The sequence below is a fragment of the Genypterus blacodes genome, unplaced genomic scaffold (genome assembly GCF_046128005.1).
Source record: "Genypterus blacodes isolate CSIRO-AG114 ecotype Tasmania unplaced genomic scaffold, CSIRO-AGI_Gbla_v1 ptg000037l_1, whole genome shotgun sequence".
Taxonomy (NCBI): Eukaryota; Metazoa; Chordata; class Actinopteri; order Ophidiiformes; family Ophidiidae; genus Genypterus; species Genypterus blacodes.
In genome coordinates, this window is record NW_027466850.1 from 311,979 (window position 1) to 334,881 (window position 22,903).

The window sequence follows — 22,903 nt, forward strand, 5'->3', positions numbered from 1 at the left end:
TGCACGATAGAAGGGCCCCCCTTCTTTCTATCAGGGGGATTCGTCGCCAGTCGCTTCTGAAAAAGTCGCCACGAGGATTTGGAAAGTCGTCAGATTTACCAAGAAAGTCGCTAAATTGGAAACACTGTGCATAATCTTCAGTGCGCATGCGCCTCTTTCGATTGTACTGCTCTGGCTAAATAAACACACGCTCACACGCTCAAAATAAAAAAAACGCTTATAATCTATAAAATAATGCATAATGAAGCGTTTGGGCCTCAAATACAATAAAGGCATCATGATACAAAACCCTCCATCATGATGTCATGTTTCATAGATGCTTTTATTTAAAAAAGATGTATTGGTATGGATGCAGGACACATCTGGTTTAAATACAGTCTAAAATTAATCTTTTATATATTTTTTTTCATAATACTGAGAACTACATTTTAAAACAATGTGCATCTAGTAAGATTTATATGATCCAGTAGCAATTAGCACAGTAACAAGTAGAGAAGCAAGTAAACAGAGCACAAACAATAAAATGGACACATACATTTGTGAACATTTTTCAACTCCTCATAAATAATGTAAAGCCACTTCAACACTTGTGAACAAGAACAACAACAAGAACAGAATCTCATTGATCACCTGTACGTCAGAAATACTCCAGTATTCATAAATACAACAAAAAAAACTTTTCTCATCAACAATCCTAAGCTAAATGGAGTGCTAGTGTCTCGGCGTGTCTTTAGTTGGAGTCGTCCAGGCTGCTGCGCTTCTGTTCCGAGCCGCTGCTGCAGAGGCGGACCATGATGCTTTGCAGACTGGGCTCCACGATGCCCAGCAGAGGCCTCTGGTTGGGGTCGCCGTTCCAGCAGGCCTCCATCAGCTGCCAACATTCCTCGTCGAAAGTGGGCAACCGCTCCGGTCTGGCACCTGCGGGTGACGGGGGCACAAGTAAACACTCGGTCGGCCGACGCACAAAAACAAACACACCCGCTCACACACTTGGACTGACTTGCTCAATTGTGCTGGATGTTGATGAACCAACTATTACTACTAAAGGTTTTGGGAGTGTTTTTACCTTTCTTAACGTTATTCCAGAGCTGGTCCTTGCTGGAACATTTCTCAAAGGCTTCTGGGAGTTTAACTGAACCCGTACACAGGTACCAGAAGAGAATTCCGAAAGCGTAGACGTCCACAGAGTTGTCATACTTCCCTGTTAGGAGAGAGGACGTAACCAGATGAATACATAATAGAGAAGAGACTTCATTATTAAAATAAATAAAACAGGGTTTACCTGTGAAGAGTTCTGGGGCCATGTGGATGGGAGTTCCAACGATGCTTCCAGACATCATGGCCTCTGGTTTACAGAAGCCCAAGTCTGTGATTTTCGCACGATTCTGTTTGTCCAACTGGAAGACAAACAGAGGACGGCACACATGACAAACAAATCAAAGAAATAATGAAAGAACACTAGTAGGAAACATTTAGCCACTGAAATCGGTTTCTGTTCCATTTGAGGAGTGAAATGGGTCGTACAGTTTACTGCTACAGGACACGGCTGGTTGAAGACGAGCCGACTGGTTCAGTTTCCAGGTGCAGAATAAAATATTCACTGTGAAAATCGAGCATCTTGCATCTTTGTTTCTCTGCCCCTACCAGAACATTCTTAAGCTTAATGTCGCGGTGCAACAGGCCCTGACTGTGCAGGAAGCGGATCCCCTCCACCACATCCAGGGCGAGCTGGAGCCTCTCCCTTAGCGACAACCCAGCCTGGAAGAGAGAGAGAGATGTATTGAACACACATGAGACGGAAGAGCGAGATGGAAGAGCAGAAGGAGACGGTGCATATAAAACGATCAGACGGCTGCGTATTGCGCCACCTTCAGGCCGGTGTAGAGGTCTCTGTGCAACCTCTCCATGATGAGCAGCACGGCGATGCTGGAGCCGTCTCCATAGGTGTAGTCGATCACAGAGCCATGCAGGTCCACAAGACGCTCGTGCTTTGGCAAAGTCCTGAATCAACACATATAAACAAGTGCTTAGTTTTAAAGTCTTTAAGTAATTAAGTTCACCGCTTGGGAAAGACATGAAACAAAACAAAGAAGGTCTTCAGGGCCCAGACGTGCGTGTGTGTTTGCGTGCGTGCGTGCGTGCGTGCGTGCCTGAAGGCCCAAACAGTCACCGCTTATTTTTACTAACTGGGTGTGGTCAGCTGGATACGGATCAAGATAATGAAAAAAATGGAATTGCTCCTGCAGTTACTCCAGCCATCTGCAAGTTCCTGCGTAGACGCCTTAAATGTTCAGTCGGCTGTAATGTTTCTGTCCCTGCTGCAGTTTGGTTTGAAGAAGCATGAATCTGCTTCACACCCGCGCTTCTTAACTCACCGCGTGTAGTGAAACTCCAGAGCCAAGTCGTTCCAGTGTTTGTCGTCAGGCGGCACCACAGATTTGAGGGCGCAGGGGTACTTTCCCCCCCAGCTGTCGCACAGGTACACAACCCCATACTGGCCTCGGCCCAACTCCTTACCAAGCTTGGGTTTGCCTGTCAAACAACAACACAACTGATTTAGGAATGCAGGTAAAAGTGATGAAAGATAGTAGACCCTCAAGTTTAGATTTATTTCATCAAAGAATAGAACTGGAGGGAAAGACGGGCAGAGAGAGAGAGAGAGAGAGAGACAGAGAGAGAGAGAGAGAGACAGACAGACAGACAGACAGACAGACAGACAGACAGACAGACAGACAGACAGACAGACAGACAGACAGGAGAGAGAGAGAGACAGGAGAGAGAGACAGAGAGACAGACAGGAGAGAGAGAGAGACAGGAGAGAGAGACAGAGAGAGACGGAAAGAGACAGAAAGAGAGAGAGTGAGTGGGAGAGAGCGAGAGAGCGGGAGGGAGAGAGGAGAGAGGAGGAGAGAGAGACAGAAAGAGACAGAGAGAGATTGAGTGAGTGGGAGAGAGGGGGAGGGAGAGCGAGTGAGTGAGTGGAAGCGAGCGAGTGAGTGGGAGCGAGCAAGCGAGTGGGAGAGTGAGTGCGACAGAGAGAGAGTGAGTGTGAGAGAGAGAGTGAGTTAGTTAGAGAGAGTGAGAGCAAGAGTGAGTGAGAGATGAAGGGGAGGATTTGTTGGTGACTTACCGTGCAGCAGTACATCTCTGAGGGAGCGGCTCTCCAGAGACAGGCGGGCGAGCCGAGGGGCGTGGTCCTTCCTCACGCGGAGCCACAGATCCTCGGTCCGCTCCAGTCGGCCTGTGTGTCCTTCCTCCAGCTGCAGCCACACATGACATCACATCCCGTGATTACAATTAGGAGCCCTGACTTGTTTTGTGTGCAAATGCGTGAAGAAAACGACGCGGAAGTCTCATTGCAATCCCTCTTGCTGAAACTCAATTAGTCTTCTTGACATTAAACGACATCACTCCTACGTCACAGGGTGCTGTCACCATGGAAACTATTGCCTAGGGCAGACCCCATAAAGCTCATTGACCCCAGGCCGGTCGGTTGACCTCCTTCTCATTCATTAGTCTGGTTAAATAAGACCTCCTCCCTGGTCGTCTCAGTTTTGAGAACCCAGAAGGTCAAAGTTCATGTGTTTCAGACTCGGCCTCTTCCCGGGAGTTTTATGTCCTTGTTACTTTTCCATGTTTTGTGTTGCTGAACATTAAGCCTGCGTGAGAACAGACGCGTTCTGGGCCACAAACAACTTTGGCGCTTCAGCTAAATGAAACCTGCTGTATTTAAGCTTAGTCTAGTTTGGCGGCGCTGAGTTCTGAATCCCCATCACATCAACCCGTTTGAGTTCATGGATGAAGAAGTCTCAACGTGTAGTTTCATCGTTTCTAACTCAAATTAGATGTTTGATATCTCTGCCAGATAAAGCTTCACTCCTTTGTCAGAGTTACATTATCTCATAGCTTCAGTACAGAATAATGCATTAGGGAGCATGAAGAAGAGCCATGATGCGAATCATATCAGTCAGTCAGTCATGTGATGGCTATCATCAAAGCATTGCGATTCAAATGGATTTGTCAGGGGGTTTCAATGAGACACGTGCAGTCGTACGTCTGCTGCCGTGGAAAGAAAAAGCATTAGATTTCGCTTTATTAATGGAATGCATGTGAACTGAAAGCACATCCAGTTATCAGGTCCAACACATTTGCAAGGACATGCAACATGTATCAAACACTTAATATTTTCAAGGTTACTCAGCACAAATCCCTATAAATAATCAGTTTTGCTAAGTATCATGCCTTAGAGGAGCAGGAGCTGTACTGAGCATTGGCTCCTTCTGTCTCAAAGGGTTAAATCAGTACTGAAACACTGCTAATGCTTCATCACACAGCCACTGGCTCTGCACAGGAAACTTGAGTAATATTTCTGTTACTGTGGTTGAACATGTGGAAACCATCCCTGACACTTTTACTTTCAGGTTCATATTTTCCTGAGACTAGTTTTGTTTTAGTGATGCTGCACATTCAAGACTAGTGTAGCGTTCACAGAGGCCACAGGAAATGGATCTTTAGGCTACTAAAGTGTCACAGTGCGAGAGAGAGACGATCTAACCTGGCGCAGAGATGTAGCGAAGGCCTCGTGGGAGCTGTTGAGACGTGTCCTGAACTGGGAGCAGATGCTTCGGGCCAGTTTGGCAGCGCTCAGGCTCTCTATGGCGTCCTGGGCTACCTTCCGCTTCCACTCTGGACTGATGGCAGGAGGGTTCACGAACGTTATCCTGTGGATGATCTGAGAGACGTGGCGGCGGGCCTGCGTGTCAGGCGGCGCCTTCACAGTGTTGCCTGAAAGTGCTTTGACTGGATCTGAGCGATACTGACCTGCTTGATTTGCTCCCAGACCAGACGAGTGACGGACGAGCCCGAGTGAAACGTCACCTCCACGTGGTATGCAGCATTTAGTAACTGTGGAGAGAAGAAGAAGTTTCTGCCGTCGAACCTCACAGCACCTAATCACATGTTCCCCATCTGTGCCTCAAAAAGCAAAGCCCCGCCCACCTGTTTGAGATGATTGGAGGTGACGTTGTGGACGGATGTGTCGTTGTGAGACTTCTCCAGGCTGTTGAGGCATCGCTCCAGCGTTCCCACAAAGCTCTCCCTCAGATAGTCCACGGAACTGATCAGCTTGTTCGCCACCGCCTGGTTCAGGCCGACCACTATCAGCTCCTGGATTTGGTGGATGCAGGATTTGATCGTTTTTGAGGAGATGGGCTCGCCGCTGGTTGTCACGATGATGTCTGCAGGGGGGAAACATGTGGAGTAATGTGGACTAAACCAGAGTTTGCAGCATAATAATGATGTAATGCTTTACAGATTTGGTTTGTGCCACGGTGTCATAGTAACCCCTGGGTTTGTCTGCAGACAAACGCTCACCTGTAAACTCCAGGTTGGCGGCGTCCTCCAGTAGCTGCTCCTTCATGCTGCTGAGCGTCTCCACGATCATCTCCTTCATCTCCTCCTGCTTGCGGTTGGCGATGGCCATGAGGGAGGTGAAGAGCTCGCCCTCCTTCTCCCGGGTGTACTCCAGCCTGCGGGGGGTTATCTGCAAGTCTCGCTGCATGTCGAAGGCCTGTTAGGGAACACAAACGTCCGGTCAGGTGATTTAGCGAGTTAACGTCGACGTCGACTCCTGTGACTCGAGTCAAACCAACTGCAGACATTCGCTCTCTGACCTGGTTGATGAAAAGGTCTAGACAGCGGCAGTGGAGCCCGTTCAGCAGGTTGGCCGCCTCCACCTGCTGGTTTTGAAGCACTTGGCGAGCAAAGGGCACGAGCAGCCGGTGGAGCCTATCGAAGGTCTCGCCCAGGATGTTTTGAGGTTTGGCCCCCGGGCTGGGCGACCCCGTGGGGGCGCCGCACGTACAGTTGCCTACCGGAGTGCTCAGTAAGTTGAGGGAGGCGAGCTGCTTGTGGAGGGCGCTCCTCTCTTTCTCCTTCTCCTTCTCCATGCGGCGGGAAGGTTCCGGGGAGGCTGCGGGGATGACGGCGGGGATACGAATGAAGCAGATTGGGAAGGCGAGCGTCTCTTTGACCTTTTGGATTTCGGCTAACTGCTCGGCGTTAAGAGAGTCCTGGTTGATGGCGTAGAGGATGATGGGGATTACGTTGCGGGTGCAGTCCTCCAGGGCTTCTTCTATGGGCTGGACACTCGAGCAAGGCACCACCATGACCTTTGCTTCCTGATGAGGAACAAGATAGAAACCGCCAGAAGGTTATATTCAAGGAAACCAGTTTATATAGGTGGAATTATGATGAAACGTCCTGACTTAAAGTGACTCTGTGGTGATTAAACATACATGTTGTCATGGCTACACGTGATCCACAGCTGAACAAGGTGACTGATTGTTTTGTTGTAAGTTGCAGCATTCTGAGGATATTTGGCATTCACTTCACAGGTCCGTCGGCGTCTGAATGGACCCCTGTGCCCTTACCACAATAAAAGCTCAACCCATCTTGTGGGCGGCGAGATAAAATTCTGCGCAATAATGGCGGATAATCTCACAAAACCAACATTTCTTACTGTATCATTTTCCTTTTTCCATTCATTTTCCCCACATTCTCTCAGCTAACTTCACAAGGAGAACACAGACCTTTCAGGGTTAAACACATCCTGAGGTGCAGGTGAACATATTTGCGTTGACCTAAAGATATGACCTCGCCAGCCTATAGAGGCTTTTCATCGCACAGGGATCCATAAGTGTCCATTCACAGGCCTACAGACGTGCCGAGTGATTGCAAAATATCACCAAAGTACAAAATAAAAGCCCGTCAGTGACCTAGTTTGCAGGTAAACGACCTAAAAACGGTGAAATTTAAACAACAATGGACTTAGTGTATCACTTTAAAATGCAGCAGGTTTTCTGTTTCCCAGACAAACGGAGCACAGTTCAACAACTCATTTACATCAGAAGATGTTAAAAGGGATTCCACTGCCAGAGGGGAAACCCACACATCCACACACACGTCACATGTTCCTCCTATTCCCCAGCACATCATGGCAGATAAACATTTATGTTAGCCTTGGGAACGTCTGCGACAGGGCAGAGAAACAACACGAGAGAAAGAAGGGTCGTCTAACCCCTTGGTACATAACGAGGTTAACAGAAATAGACTTGGCGTGAGCTGGGGAGGGCGACCATGATGGGGTGGAGAGGAGAGACGCAGAGAAAAGAGGCAGAAATGACCGGCGGCCACACAAAGGAGGCAGTCAGTCCCGTCTCCAAGAAACAAGAGCCGGGCCCAAACGAGCCGTCTCTCTGGAACAAAGATGGCCTGGAAACATTTGTTCACAACCAAAGAAATATAAACACATGTCCATGTCGCCTTAGTGAAGGCGGTTTAACAACAACAACAACAACAACAACAACCCTTCCACAAAATATCTGCGGGACTCTACTCTGTTTTCCATGTTGTTGACCTTGTTATGCAGGCGCACGCGTAAAAAAGACCTAACAGCAAAGGCGAAAGACCCCAGAGACGCCTGAATCGTCTTTTAAAAGCTTATTTTAGTGTCTGCCATTATCACAGCCCTCTGTTAATAAGCAGGCTGTCTTATGTGACCTCGTGGAGCTCTGGAACTTGAGAATCACACAAGATTATGCAGCTCAAGGGCCTTTTAGAGGAAGGCAGCGTGGCGAGGTTTGGCCTCTGGGTCACCGTGTGTCCAAGTTGAGGTGGTAAGCATGAGCAAACTCCGAGAAGCAGACAGAGAGGACTAATTAGCAAGAGGCTGGTTCTCTTCTCCTGGCCTCTAAAGCGTGTGTGTGATTATGGCAGCGGGGTGTGAATATCACAGCTAAGAGAGAGAGAGAGACGTTCCCCGACTTCATTATCCCGCAACTTAACATGCAAATATGTATCAGGCAGCATAAACACAAGTCCATCTTCAATGTTTATGTAGATTCTTTGTGACGAGCAACAGGAGAGTGATGTCTTCTCTTAAGAGTTCTCCTAAAAGTGACAAACTATATGGAACACATGACAGAATCTAACCCTGTCCCCCCTCAGCCACGTGTGAAAGTTCACATGGAGCCGCCTTTACACTGAACACACTCCGTGACCACGAGCTGAGGCATAAATCAAGTCTGCCTACATTATTGAGTTTCCTTTGAGAACGCAACAGTTAGCAAACGGGATCTCAAAGCACACAGATTTATCTTTGGACTGAGAGACGGACTGAGGAGTGTATTGACACACACACACATGGTATTAAACGTTCATTTTAAAAGACAGAAATCAACCCTGATGTGTTTTACAGCTCATGGATGTTACTTTAGCATCACCACACTCCAAAAACAACTTTTAATAAAGTTGCCTTGTAACGACACGAACAATCAGTGTCCCAGGACTGGGCTGTAACCATGACAACTTCATCACAGCAAAGGGGGTTTGAGATTTTCTTTTTTTTAAGTGACCTAGTCATGTGAATCGCACCAGACCAGCGCCATTACGTAATGGGGGTTGGGCGAGAAGGCAGCAGGGCCAAATCTGGGCCTCGTCTCTGGAGAGTGGGTGTGTGCGTGTGTGAGATGCTACAAAGAATTAAGACTTATTTACATTTCAAACATGATAGAAACAGATAACTATCCCTGCACCCTGCCAAGTGCCAACCACTTCACCCCACATGGGAGACTGGGATGTCCAGGTCCTTCCGGCTGAGGTCCAAGCCCCTGACATCACAACCCTGGGTGCTGCAATGGATCCTGATTATTGTCATTATTAAAGACAAACAGGAAATAATCAGTTCTGTTCTATGATCTGTTTGTGAGCCGAGTCATGTGCGAGTACGAAGGCCAAGACCATGATCACACACAAACACACACACACACACACACGCACATGGGCCGGGCCTCATGGCTGACACACTGCATGTCAAGATGACTGAAACGTGGCGAATCTATTTAGCAAACAATGAGACAACATGACAGCGTAACAAAACATGACACTTTCATACGGTCACAGCCTCATGAGGACACGTTACGCTTATGATGGCCACTTATTGTCCTGCTTGGCCACGCCGTTTAGTAATCATGCCGTGTTCCAGTCACAGCCACACACATAAAGAAAGAGATGATCCACATGCTTCTAGCTTCACCTCAGATTGAAACTTAGTTCTTCATCTAAACATAAAGCAGCATGGATGACAGACGTGTTATTAACCCCTGCCCTCTCGCAGACAGGTGGAGACAGGAGGAATGTGTGGACTCACCCTTGCATTGTTTCCGTGGTATGTGAATCGAAGCCTACCTGAAGCAGCGGGTGGTGCAGGGTGATCTCCAGCTCTGCCAGCCTATGAGCCGGGTCCTCGCACTCTTCATGGATCTCCAGGTCCTCGCGGGGCACCGTGTCCCAGCGGCCGCAGTTGGCCGCCAGCTGGTGCACCAGCTCGTACTGGCCCGGCAGCGCCAGGCTGAGTCGCGTCTGCCTCCCGTGGGTGAAACACAGCTTCCTCCTCTTGCAGACGCTACCCTGGACGCCGTCGCACGCCTCTCCGGCCTCGGGACCCAGTGGCAGCAGTCTCTCCCCCAGGAGGCAGTTGAGTAGCTGGTAACGGGCGGCGCAGTCCTGGCCCAGGACCAGAATGTACGGGGCAGCGCCCACAGTGTTGCGTAGGAAGTCTTCCTCGTGGCCTGGGAAGGAGATGCCGCTGATCTGCACTGGAGGAACAAGCGGGACGAGAGCAGCTCATGTAAACAAACAGACAGACTGGGACCAGACCTTGATTCAAATTCAATAAACCTCATCAAACTAGCAGATAACCTTAAAAACATCACTGCAGGGATGAATGATTGAATTCTCCGTCGGTGCCGTAAACAGAAAGGAGCGATCGAATGTGATCAATGATGCATTATGGGCGATATCAGAGCCTCGTTTTATCCCATCATACAATGGCTCACTGTTGGGGGAGTATTATCCTGGAGGCTATTATTTGCCGATTTAGCCCCGGCACACACAGAAGAACTAGTTTACCCTCATTATCTGAGAGTAACAAGACATAATCCTCAGAGATGCTGAGTCACTGTCCAAAACAGTTACACAACAAAGAAGAGAGCAGCAAAGGCCTTCTGTTGCCTCCATCAACACACTGCCTCACTCTCACCACGAGGTTCTACTGACTTTACAGCCCGGATATGAATCTGAAGCAATACGTTACAAATGCAAGGAATTTAAGTGCAGGATTTGTGTTCTGTGGCAAGATAATGATAAACATCCTCAGTTGTTTACTGCTCAAAAACTACAAACGTTCATATATATATATATATACACTGTATATATAAAGAGAAAACATTTGCAAGATGAATCTAGTGAGAAAAGGAAGACATGCACTTGGTTTTGACAATGAAATGGAGCATTATTGTTCTGTGTTATGAGGTCATACTGTGTGTTTAATAAATGTTTCACACACATATGATGGTCAAAACGGTTCAATAATCCCTTGAATATTAAAAACTATATGGAGGAATTGATTACTATTGGGGGAAACAAAAAAATCGCTCACTGACAAGAATTCTAATCAATGAATGGCATTGCTCAAACATAAAGTATCAGACACAGATGGATTAATTGTTGATTATTGCAAATTGCAGCACTACAATTAAAAAGTCTTGTGACTGAGTCCAATTAGAGATCTCATTTACAGATTTAAATTGGCACAAGAAGATACCAAATTCTATCTAGTTATCTAGATTAGATTAACATATCTGGACTCTTTGAATAGATAATAAACCTAATTAAACACTCACTGACTGATAGAAAACAGACCCAATGCACAATAAACGCAGAGAATAAAGTCTAAGTCAGCCGGAGGGGCAGCACATGTGCAAGAATCTCAACATATTTGGAGCACTTAGTCCTAATCTCTTTACTTCACTCTGACCCTAATTAAGGCATTCTTCCGGTCGAAGTGTTGGAGGAGGAATCACTCAGCAGCAGCAGCTTTGTTGATGTTGTGAGGCCTGATTTATTTGCAAAACGCGCCATGTCAGTGTGCCGATGAGCTGCAGGTGTGTTGGGATGTTGCTGCTGCAGGTGCACACACATACACACACACTTACCTGCATCCAGGGAGGCAGAGTCCGAGCCCATGGCGGACGCGCAGGCATTGCTGTAATTCTGTCGTATTTCCCGGAAGAAAGCGTTGGTCTCCTTCAGGTTCCTCTTCAGCTGGACGGAGTGTTTGTTGTACCCGTTAAATGTCCGCATTAGTTCCCGAGCTAAGTGAGTCGTTTTCTGCACACTCGCCTCCATGATGTGCAAGTCGAGCTGCTGCTGCCGAGTTTGAGTTACAACTCTCAAGTAGAGTGCCAAACTTTGAAACACTCAAACTAGACGTTATAGTGGAGAGACGTTCAAATACAAATCAGAGATCCAACTTTTCTGCAATCATAACTTTATCATCACAGACTAATTAGTACTCTTGCTTGTCCGCCCAGCTGCCGGTTGTGATAAACTCCTCAGAAACAATCGCCTGTCTCGTCCCGTCAAACATACCCTGGTTAACTTTAGTGTATTATGTTGGTTTGGAACCGACACCGGCGCCTCCAGCCTCTGGAGTCCTGGAATACAAGCGAATCATTTGGCTTTTGTTTGTTATGATGGCGCTGCTAGCTACTTCACTAACTTAAACGGAGTGACTCGGAGCGAGCGTTACGGTGAAGCTACCGCCAGAGAGCAAAGTAACAATCGCTAAGGCATGCTGGGTTCGCTGGTGTTTGTACTCAGTTGATAATGTCTGTTTGGAGGAGGAGTGTTGCAGAAAGCTAAAGTCAAGAAAGATGTCGACGTTGTGTTGCTAGTTAGCTGTGGTACAAGCGGCGCTGCTAGCCGGAGCCCATCTCGTGCCAACCCTCGCCTCGGCCTGGCAGAACGCGCATAACCGCCTCCCGTCTTAGGTCGAGCCGACGAACCCGGGCACCGTAAACAAGCATACACCTCCGAGCGGTCCGACTCGGCCAGTGATAGCACCCCGAGCGAGATAAGATGTTTTGGGGAGGTTTGTTGTTGAGGTTCCGCTGGAAAAAGTATCTTCCTAAACTGGCTTTGGACCAAATAAGCCAGCGGACATATTCCACCCTGCAGAGCGACGGAGACAGAACCGAAGTCAAGCAAGTGTCTGTGTCACGGCTGAGGAAGATGAGGAGGGCAGTGATGATGATGCGGGGCGAGGTGTGTCCGGGGCCGACCGCATAGCTCCGGACGAGCCTTCAAAATCACTGCAAACAGAAATTCCTCGAATGAAAAAGTAAGGGAGGAGAAAGGCGGAGTCACGCGTGGTATTGTGGGAAATGTGGTTTTAGTGGGAGACATTCTTTCTTTACGTCACTGAGGATAGTAAACGCTGGATTAGCAGTTTGTTGTGTTTATGTGTTTAAGGTCCGAAGTCCTGGAGTTGTGGGTGCTGGCTCACTGCTTTACCTTAAATGGAATGGTGCCATCATGTGATAGTGTAGCGAATAAGGTTGTTTTTTTGTTGTTGTTGTTATTATATCATCTTTAAAACATAATTTTAACGTTGGGTTATTTGGAATGTGTCAGAGAAGTGCTGATTCAACAGTAGTAATATTTGCTGACCATAGGTGGCGGTGTTGCTGTATTTGACTGGACTATATCAAAAGGTGTTTTCAAAGTTTTGTACACACACACATTTACATACAGTATATACAACAGGACACAATATTAGAAACACCTCTACCTCAATGTAATCCATAATATATATATTTATTTATTCAAGTTATTGTAGTTGTAGAGTTGAATTGCCACATCGAAAAACAAGAGGAACAGGAACAGTTGCAGAGCTATTGCATGGAATTGCATTAGATTTTTACAAGTGTGCTTAATAAACTGTTAACTCAGTAAATGTGAGTGAATCGCCTTCCATTTTATTTTCTTTACTTTGTATATTGGTACTTGTTTCCTGGTGTTTTTTAACGCACAGAATTAATGAATCAAACACGACATATGTCAGTTGCATTTATATTCACCTTTATCACTTTATAAATGTGATTTTTGAAATTAGAATAGCCCAGTTCCGTGTTTACCTCAATAATAGAAATAATAAAAACTGAGCTTTATCCACTTCCCTACACCCATAGCCCTCTCTGTAGCTACATTCTGGCATAGCTTAAATTCGTATAGTTCCATGTACATTTATTAAACTGCATGAACACATTGTTAGGTGAAAGGGGCAAATAAAATGCAGTTAGTTTGAAATTGAGGAAGAACCCAGAAGTTTCTACGCTACCCATGACTCCCCTCTTGTGGCGGAAGTAGTGTAATACATCACGAATTATCTGCAAGCGACCTGGTAATAATAACAACTCAAAAGTGTTTAATATTGGACATCCATTTAAGTATTATACTGGCTTGCTCTATTTACAATTAGTTTCAGAGCTAATGTAAGTATATGTGTCATTTTGAGATTAAATATAAATAAAACGTCGCAATGTTGAAATGATCTGACAACTGTACATTTACCATCCCCTCTTATCATTAGTTGTAATAGCAGTAATAGTTGTGTAGAGGTACGATTCATTTTCACAACTTTGTCAAAGTTCACTCTTTGTCCCACCTACTAACCCTAACCCTTGTGGTGTGTTCGCTCACTAGCCGACTGGCCTCGACTGTAACGAGCGGTGATATTTACTTCTTATCTATACTGCTACAATAGGTATTACTGCACACTTATCTGCAACATGTAAGGTGACTACTTAAAAATGATATCAGGGAATAGTAATCGAGAAAAGGCAGATGTTAATTAAACACGTAAATAAATAAATCCAAGTCGATTGAATGGCAAAAAGCTGAAAGCAATGCAATTATTCTCTCCATTAAAAACAAACTATTTGTTCGCCATTCTCTCCGTTGCGGTAAACAACAACTCCAACATAGCACACAAGCGCACTTAAACTACTACAGTATTTAAGTATTATATATAACATCGTATAAAACTATAAACACTTACAAGTCTCACTGACAATTACAAACACTATATACAAGTCTTATTGAAAACTATAAACACATTATAAAAATCGTTTAGTATGAAAATAAAGTACTGTATGCTTGTAAACAGTAAACCGGCACCGCCTGACACATAAATGAAGCGTACCTCCGCGTACCTGAAACGCCTCCCGGTCGCTCAGACGTTTCTGCTCCCCCGGCAGCACGCTGGTTCAGAAGTTTACCTGCCAGCTCAGGGTTAGGAACCAAGAACAAACACTCTCCAGCGGGTTTAACTGTGAATAACCTGAAGCGAAACGAGTTGGAAGCAGGAGAGGCGCCGGCAGAGAGTTTGCATAGGGAGGAATGCGGCTTAACAACAGCGCTACCTGTGTCCGATAGTAAAGCCGAAACAGAACACGTCTCGCTGCCATGGAGAGCTCCAATGCTGGCCGTTTGTTGTCGGGTTGCAGGGCGAGTTTCGCCGGAGTTTCCCCCGATGAGAGCGGGGCGCCGTGCGGGAAAGCTCCGTGTCAGGTGTCGGTGAAGAAGCAAGCGGTGAAGAGACACCACCATAAACACAACCTGAAGCACAGGTACGAGTTTCTGGAGACTCTGGGGAAAGGAACCTATGGGAAGGTGAAGAAAGCCAGGGAAAGGTCCGGCAGAGTGGTAAGACTTCAATATTTACATTTTTATTTGTTTTCTTGTCATAAAAGTACATTTTAGCAACTGTTATGGTGAAAAAGTAAACGTATCTACCGAATGTGAGCCTAGTGTAGGTGACGGCTTTTATTTTTCCCAGTGGTCTTTGAACACACCGTCGGTCCATTTGATAGGATCGATGATTAGGATGCTTTAACTTTAACGTGTAATGATTGCTTCGATTATCGATCAGCTTTGACATAAACAGTTCATTGTATTAACCACGAGACAAGCACTGACGGATGTACGTCAGCTTGTTGCTTGCTTGTTTTGTTCAGTTTCAATTTCAAATACTTTTTTTTATGAAATGAAAAAAGCTGCAAATCCTGACTTTTGAGATACTGAACCACCAAACGTCTTTATACTTCAATGTTTTTGCTAAAAGGACATAACTTATTATAAACGTGAGATTGATTCTTTCTAGACTCCCACAGTCCACAAAAATAGGGAGTTGTTTGTTTGCATATGTTGACAATCTTGGTCCTCTGAGAAATTAGCAGATAGATTTAATTAAAAATGATGTAATACTGTCAATTCAGTACTTAGAGAGCCAATTCAGGTTTCTTCATAGCTGACAAAGACAAGGTTAGCACGACATTTGTGATAAAAGTGATTAAAGGAAAGGGAAAGATTATTTATTATAAGCAATCCTTCCTGGTGTGACTGCAAGAAATACTTCTGCTTGTGTTCTTTCCATAATAGAGCGAGAGGTAAAACTGGAGGTCAATAAATCTGTCATTACTGTACTCCAGACTTTTACATAATCCACTCCCAGTGTTTGATTTAATCTTAAAGGAAATAAGACATCTCACCCTGCTTTGTACTTGAAAAGCATTTAAAAGGGATTTGTCCGAACCAGGATGTAGTTTTAGACAGGAATATTAGGTAACTTTTCCTGTTTCTGGAAAAAGCACAAGGGGAAATTTGCCTCTGGCTTTTCAGGTGGATTCCAGGTCTCCATGACCTAAAGGGAAATGGGAGGTTATTAAAATAATAGGGTCATTGATAAGTCTAGTATCAGGCTAAATATCTTTAGATGGATGATACTGTCTCTAAATATAGTATTCAAACCAGAAGAATTAGTTAGAAGTCATTTAGGATGCAACCATGTTTTTAAATCACCTCATCAAGATTTGCTTCATGAATACAGTGTGTTATTATACTACAGTACATATACTTCATATAGAGTTTTTGTTTGTGTCTATACTGTAAATGTATTTTTCCCATTGTAGTCTAATTTTGGATACAATATCTGCTTTAATAAACAAAACCCTGACACGATACTTGGCCCAGACATGAACTTCGTCACCAAATGTTGCTCAACTGCTTAGTCTTGTTACGGCGTGAAAAGATTGTTTTCATCAGAAGTGAGATTAAAAACTCAGGGAAATAACAACCTGGAATTCCCCTCCGGCAGCCTTTACTGATACATGTTGTGTCTTGTCAGCACGTGTGTGTGGCATGACCTGCTGTCTGCTTCTGAAGGGTGGAAGTTGTTGTTGTTGTTGTTTCTGAGGTTTACCTCTCTGGGCGACTTTCTAATTTGCAAGCCTCTGACCCAGGTTCAGCTTTTCAACTGCTGATAAGCCTAGAGTTGTGTTTCGGGGTCGCCCCAAACAAAGATGGCTTAAATGGCAGTTAGCGTGAACTAAAAACAGGATAGACCATCCCATGCTTTTGTTGTTTACCTAATTGCCCCAATCCTGGCAGTGAGACAGTGAGCACAGATCTGTAATTTGACACGGAGTGAAATAATAAAAGGCTGGCTTCATTGCGTGTGCTCTGCAGCTCTATGATCACAGCTGGTCCTGTTGTCCAAGTCAATACATTTGATTGTATAATCCTTTAAGGAGGCGGGTGGGGACTGTGTTTATTGATGGAAGGTGTCTGCAGTCCACCAATTCAACAAAATCTAATTGAATCATAATATCAAAAGACGTTTGATTTCGGCAAACCATGACAAACTTGTTAAATTCTGCAGGTATGTTTTCTCTCTCTTATCTATCAGCAAACCCGCATATTCTGCATTTTCCAAGTGTGTGTCGCGCAGCAGACTGACGTAAAGACTGCTCACACACAGATATCTTCACAGGGGTGTGAACTCATCGTGAGTGTGAGTTCAGCCTGTCTGACGGCTCTAAAAACAAACACAGGAAATCTCCCCCATTCGCACAACCGGAAAGAAAAGCCCTGCGTGGCGTTAGAACCTGTGTTGACCCGAGGCCAGACGGTGACTCACAGGAGGAGGCACTCGTGTTGTGGCTGATATAAGTCCTCGCTTTACTCATTCCCCCGTGTCTGTAGCCCGGAGGGTCATAAAGGAGAGGAAACAACGACACCCCGCCACTCATACAGCCGTCGCCATCTGGTGCCCCTGTGACACCTTTCAACTCAGGGGTAGACTGATGACGCACCCAGGGCCAGAGAGGAATCCCAAGCATCCCAGCTTCAAATAGACAAACTCAACACACAGACTTGAATACAGACTTGTGAAAAGCTCACAGACCCTGAAGGAGGCTATTCAGAGTGAAACATCCGTGTGGACACAAGGCCATGCTGTCGACTTCATTCGCCATCTGCCTCGGAACAACACTGTGGTGTTTTCGGTTCGCTGCCCATTGTCCTTATCTGTCCTTCATCCCGTTGAGCTCAGCTTTGTTAAATCTGAGCCAAACAAATGATATTAAACTGCATAACTCTTGCTGTGATGCTAAGTTATTAGTTTTGACCCAACCGCTGACCTTCATGTTCATCGCTTTGAGTCCACACCTGCTACACACACACACACTTTATTAACACTTTGGCTGTGTTCTGTTATTGATCAGACTCAGATATCAGACATCAAAGCCCTGAAATCCCAAAATGTTATTTCTCTCTTTCAGGTCGCCATAAAGTCCATCAGGAAGGAGAAGATAAAGGATGAGCAAGACCTGATTCACATCCGCCGAGAAATCGAGATCATGTCCTCGCTCAGTCACCCGCACATCATCACCATATATGAAGGTACAGAAATGATGTGGCGACAGTGAGCATTCCGTCTGTGTGTGTGTGTGTTTCAGCCAGAATGAGCCCACATGCAGAGTGAAACGTGACTCCGGCTGAAGACATCTCTGAATCAGTCTCTGTTTGAAAAGGAGTTCAGTGCTTGGTCACGCAAGTCTTTGTGTAGAGACGGATGCTAGGTTACACCCGTCACAGCCGTCACTGCTGCAGGGCGATGGTGCTGACTGAGCCTGACTGAGCCTCGTGTCGCTAAACAGCCGCACAGATGGGCGGCTTGGTGTTCTCTGCCTCGTCACATGTTTGCTCACATCCCATCAGGCCCTTATTTGCACAGCTAAAGACAAAAATGGACACGTATAGTTTGGGTTTTGATGAGTTTGGTTTGAAAGTCTCAACCTTTTTTTCTTACTTAATCTGTTTCTGTGTCTTTCAGTATTCGAGAACAAGGACAAAATCGTGATTGTGATGGAGTACGCCAGCCGAGGCGATCTCTACGACTACATCTGCGACAAAGGGAAGATCTCCGAGCAGGAGGCCAGACACTCCTTCAGACAGATAGTATCTGCCGTGCACTACTGCCATCAGGTGAGGCGCCAAGATGTCCCATAAATTAAAACTATGACCCCTGCAGAACCTTTTCACAGTTCACTGCCACGTAACACAGTGTGACGCAGAGCTCCACACACACACACACACCAACTGTTGAGCTCATTGTTCTTGGGTTGTTGGTTGTTGTTTTTTTCAGGGCACCAGCACCCCCAGAGTTACATAACATCCATTCTTCACTGTTTCAAAAGGGGAGGCTGTGAGAACGACACAGGGGGAAATGAATAGCTAGTCTGTGGAGAGCTAGCATCGCGGCTAAAGAGGCTTGCACGCGCCTGCAGCCTCGCACTCTTAATGAGGGAACAGGAGAGCTGGGCAAACGCATGAGACGCTGTCAGTTTGACCATAAACGCATCGTTATCTGCCTTTTGAGGATGCAGTCATATAAAGTCTAGCTGCTCAGGATATTGCAGGGCATTTATAAATGTTCAGTTGGTGTTTATAGACCGAATTGCAGTCATATAGTCTGATAACCACCTATCACTTTCTCCATTGTTATCAATTCCTTATCGAGAATTTATGTATCTACTATTATGTTGTTAAATGTTACTTTGGCAGCAGTGAGGCAAAGATTATCTTCGGTTTGCGGAATCAAATTTTTTTTGAGTTTCTTCATGTGAGCAGTGAATGAAGGGGACATAAGAAAACCAAAGTCCCTCGCAACAGCCAGTAAGAAAGTAGCTGACCTAGTTTTTTTAAGGCCATATCAAGGCCGCGCTGCAGTCTAAGGCATGCCCCCCCACAGAGCAGAGGACAATGGAGCATAGCTGGCATACCAGGCGAGGGGAGGGGAGGAGAGGGGGGAGCTTCATGGAGACAGAATTTCTAACTGACGCAGTAATGATGAAGCTGTTTTAGATAACTTGGATGAACCCATGTGTGGGGTTGGGAGTTCATATTGTCAAAGCTTTTATGCAACTCTCTGATGTCTCTTTCTCTTTCAGAATGGAATAGTCCATCGTGACCTGAAACTGGAAAATATTCTACTAGATGGCAACGGCAACGTTAAGGTAATGCATAATCCCAACACTCACACACAGCCGTTCATTCAGTCATTTTGATGTATTTTGCATTTGTGGGATTGTAAAACTTTGTGCTCCAACCTGATGTGACACTGAACCTAGCACGGCGTCTCTCTCTTTTGCAGATTGCAGACTTTGGCCTGTCAAATCTTTACCACGGCGACGAGTATCTTCAGACCTTCTGCGGCAGCCCTCTCTATGCCTCCCCGGAGATTGTGAACGGACGTCCCTACCGTGGACCGGAGGTGGACACGTGGTCCCTTGGTGTGCTGTTGTACACGATGGTTCATGGCACCATGCCATTTGACGGAAGCAGCCATAAGATGTTGGTCCAGCAAATAAGTACTGGAAACTACCGTAAACCCAAAAAACCCTCGGGTGAGTATTTGATTGTGCACTTGTGAAGTACTGGCTTTCCTTACTTGCACACAAATAATGACATGTATTGTTTTATTGCTCCCTATCAGATGCATGTGGCCTTATTCGTTGGATGCTGATGATAAATCCCGAGCGCAGAGCGACGATAGAGGAGATCGCAGGACACTGGTGGCTCAACTGGGGTTACCAGCAGCCGTTACTGGCCGAGGCAAAGAGCGCTCCAGTTGAGCCGTCCAGTTCAGCGGCCTCTCCGACGACACCGCAACCTACCGGGCTCGCCAGTGTTGCCGGTTGGTTGCGCCGCACATCCAGGCCTTTACTAGAGAACGGTTCCAAGATCCGCTGCCTGCTCCGGCCACAGGGCGGAGGAGGGGAAGTGGTGCGGCAGCGTTCCCTGCGCAGGTCACGCAAGGAAAACAACGTCTCCCAGTCGGTCAATGAAGCGACCGCAGACTCTCGCCCCTCCAAGGGCATTCTGAAGAGACGCACAAGTCTGAAACAGAAAGTGGCCAATGAAGCCCCGGCTGCAGATACAGTGGAGCCGCAAACCATTTTAGACTTGTCTACACCAGCCAATGCCAACGCCAACTCGGCTGCATCGGTGCCTCGCAAAGGCATCCTGAAAAAGCCCACGGAGCAAGAGTCTGGCTACTACTCCTCCTCTCCCGACAACAGTGACTCCTGGGCTGGTCAAGCTCACCAGTGCCCCTCAGCGCCTCCGTACAGGAAAGGCATCCTCAAGCGCAACGGAAAGTTCTCCTCAGGCGGTGTGCAGGAGTTCGGCTCTCTGGATCAGCTGGCCGCGTCTCTCCCGCACGGCAGCACCAGGCTGAGGTCGAGCGGGGCCATCAGCGAGGACAGCATTCTGTCTTCAGAGTCCTTCGATCAGCTGGATCTGCCGGACCGCGTGGGACCTCTCAGGCAGATGGAGAAACCAGCCAAGGCTAGTATGAGGGGCTGCGTGTCCGCCGACAACCTGCTGGACATCAAGGAGGACAGGAGTCTCGGGGACGGATTGCTAAGCTCCTGGAACTGCTACGAGTCCGGAGTGGCTGACAGCGCTTTCTCTATCACAGACTGCGAGAATGTAACGGAGGCTTACAAACACGCCATGGTTACACGGGGCACTACAGCCAGCTGAAGAGCAGACTTTATTCATGGACAAATAACTTGAGTCAGGAGTTTAAAATGGATGTAACTGGATTGAACTAACATCGCCAAAGTGCATTATGTGAAACGACCAGCGTGATTGTTTCAGTAAACTTCAGACGTTGCTCAGTGCCAAAAAGTGCTGGTCTTTATGTTGAACATCAGAGTGTATTTTTGTGAGTAATAACGCTTAATTGTGGCACAGTATTTTACAAAAACTGACTGCAGTTTAAAATGTTCATTTCAAAGATGCTTAGGAGACAGAATGAGCCTTTTTATTTCTTTTCTTTTTTTCAAGCAGGACGCCTTTTCAATGTGTTAATTGATGTGAATTTCTTTTCCAGAAACCAAATTGGTGATGTTTAAGGTAACTGCATAAGGATTCATGCTTGTACATTCAACTATTCCGGTTTAGAACCACAACATAGTCCAGGAAGGCAGTTTGAGAAAGACTGTTTTGTTCCTTGGATTCTAGCTTTGGGATGCATAGTTCCATTTTTACAACTTTATGCAACAGCTTCGTACTGAATTCTTTACTTGATACCAAAGACCTGTTTAGCTGTTGTCATTGGAACTTTATTTATCTTGAAAGTACTCGTGGACATGGACCTCAGCTGTCAAGAGGATTCTATTGTTGTTGATTTTCTTTGAGTTGACTTGTTTTTAAATTTGGACAATGACTTGAAGGATGACTGGAACACCATGAGTCAGGACGGGTGTAACCTGTCGAACCTGCCTGTGCTCTCACTTGTGCTTACACTGGCACAAGCGAACAAATGGCACTCGTCTCATTGTGTGTAGGTTGTCAGAGCTCATTACATCACTCTACATCGGGTTTTTTAAAAGGTCAGAATTTGAAATAACAGCAAAGTGTTGAACTTCAGCGAAGGCATAGTTCAAACTACCATGGTTAATGTGTAACCTTTTATCCAGTCTTCAAGACCAAACATGGGTATGCAAATATCAGAACACCTGGGGGGAGATTTAACAAAACAAGGAAACAAAATTCACCAGAAATATACAATATAATGATTTGAATCTGTTTAATGGGAATATTAGGTTGAGTGGTATGATGTGTATTGCATGCTGATAGGTCTCCATTGATGAGGAAACTCTTAAAACGATCTGGGGAATTTGTCGATCCTGTTTTGTAAAATGGCCCCTGAGGCTCAGAGAAAGGTACATGGTGCAAATACTGGACTGGCATAGCAGCATGATGTTTGAGTATCAACTCAGTGCCTGTAATCACACTTTATTAGACCATTGAGACCTGACAACATACATTCAAATCATCATTTAGAACTAATTTCATGGAACAAGTTGTGTTGCACAGAGCAGTATGAAGACGTCATCATGCTGATCAGAAACTGGAATGTATTTGATTTCATTTTGTCTAATTATCCCAATTTAACTGGAAGTTCTTGTCATTTGTGGAAATGTTTTTACTGTTAACTGACCATCAAAGCGTGTTACTTCAGTGTGATGCAGGCTAATTAATACAGTCGGCTTAAGGGAATGTTTCTTCATCTTAATACAATCTGCATCAGGCATTCTGTCTCTGATCTTGTCCTAAAGGGTTTGTTTTCTTTGACCATTACTGATTATGTTTGGCATATCATTTACAAGAGTGGGTGTGTGTGTGTGAGCTGGCAACTGGACGAGGAAATCAATAAAAAAAAAAAGAAATTCTCTAAACTGCTGATTCATCTTTGTGACCTACATATTACCTCGTTTTGTTTGTTTGACATCTTGTTATGTTAGTAGTTTTACATCTGGTTATGTTGGTAGTGTTACAGTTTCTGTGTATTTAGGAGCACAATGAAGCGAGACAGAAAAGATACTGAAACTGATCAGGTTATTTATTAAAAGTGCAATTTAATTGTGAAGTCTGGCCCCACATGTAATATGATGTAAACAAATGAGTGAGGCAATAATAACTCTCAAACTGAATCATCCCAGAAAGCTTCTTCAGCTATTTCGAAATACATTTTAAACGGTTTCACAACATGCAGCAACAGCATGAACAAACAAGTCCACTTAATCATTCTGTCAGACCTGAAAATGCTACATTTGCATTGCATTTTTTTTGAACGAACAAATGCTTC

The 22,903-nt window shown here is 45.6% G+C and overlaps 2 protein-coding genes across 3 annotated transcripts; one reads left to right on the forward strand and one right to left on the reverse strand.

The window, feature by feature from the left end:
- Positions 1-317: 317 nt before the first annotated feature.
- Positions 318-14,192, reverse strand: dstyk (dual serine/threonine and tyrosine protein kinase). 2 transcript variants are annotated; one of them, XM_076147155.1, is made up of 15 exons: positions 14,115-14,192; positions 11,055-12,212; positions 9,247-9,656; positions 5,673-6,179; positions 5,374-5,569; positions 4,999-5,237; positions 4,822-4,905; positions 4,556-4,732; positions 3,131-3,260; positions 2,376-2,532; positions 1,869-2,001; positions 1,645-1,758; positions 1,283-1,397; positions 1,067-1,201; positions 318-918 (listed from the first exon to the last, which is right to left on the reverse strand). In XM_076147155.1, exons 2-15 carry the CDS (start codon positions 11,245-11,247, stop codon positions 731-733), a joined length of 2,778 nt encoding a protein of 925 aa, XP_076003270.1. In that variant the 5' UTR covers positions 11,248-12,212; positions 14,115-14,192; the 3' UTR covers positions 318-730. The 2 variants fall into 2 exon arrangements, with proteins under 2 accessions (XP_076003270.1, XP_076003269.1); XM_076147154.1 differs by lacking the exon at positions 14,115-14,192 and having other exon boundaries at positions 11,055-12,233.
- On the forward strand, positions 14,166-22,360 carry nuak2 (NUAK family, SNF1-like kinase, 2). The gene is made up of 6 exons (XM_076147156.1): positions 14,166-14,607; positions 17,523-17,643; positions 18,077-18,228; positions 19,194-19,259; positions 19,397-19,649; positions 19,739-22,360. The coding sequence occupies exons 1-6, from the start codon at positions 14,368-14,370 to the stop codon at positions 20,788-20,790; spliced, it is 1,884 nt and encodes a 627-aa protein (XP_076003271.1). The 5' UTR covers positions 14,166-14,367; the 3' UTR covers positions 20,791-22,360.
- Positions 22,361-22,903: the final 543 nt, after the last annotated feature.

Bases quoted from the DNA above. Each gene is read 5' to 3' on its own strand.
- dstyk (XM_076147155.1), bottom strand. From the start codon at position 11,247: ATGGAGGCGAGTGTGCAGAAAACGACTCACTTAGCTCGGGAACTAATG. The intron at 5,570-5,672 runs GTCAGAGAGCGA...GTTCCCTAACAG, and splicing joins TAGACCTTTTCATCAACCAG to GCCTTCGACATGCAGCGAGA. The intron at 1,759-1,868 runs GTGGCGCAATAC...TCTCTCTTCCAG, and splicing joins ACCTCTACACCGGCCTGAAG to GCTGGGTTGTCGCTAAGGGA.
- nuak2 (XM_076147156.1), top strand. From the start codon at position 14,368: ATGGAGAGCTCCAATGCTGGCCGTTTGTTGTCGGGTTGCAGGGCGAGT. The intron at 17,644-18,076 runs GTACAGAAATGA...TGTGTCTTTCAG, and splicing joins CATCATCACCATATATGAAG to TATTCGAGAACAAGGACAAA. The intron at 19,650-19,738 runs GTGAGTATTTGA...GCTCCCTATCAG, and splicing joins TAAACCCAAAAAACCCTCGG to ATGCATGTGGCCTTATTCGT.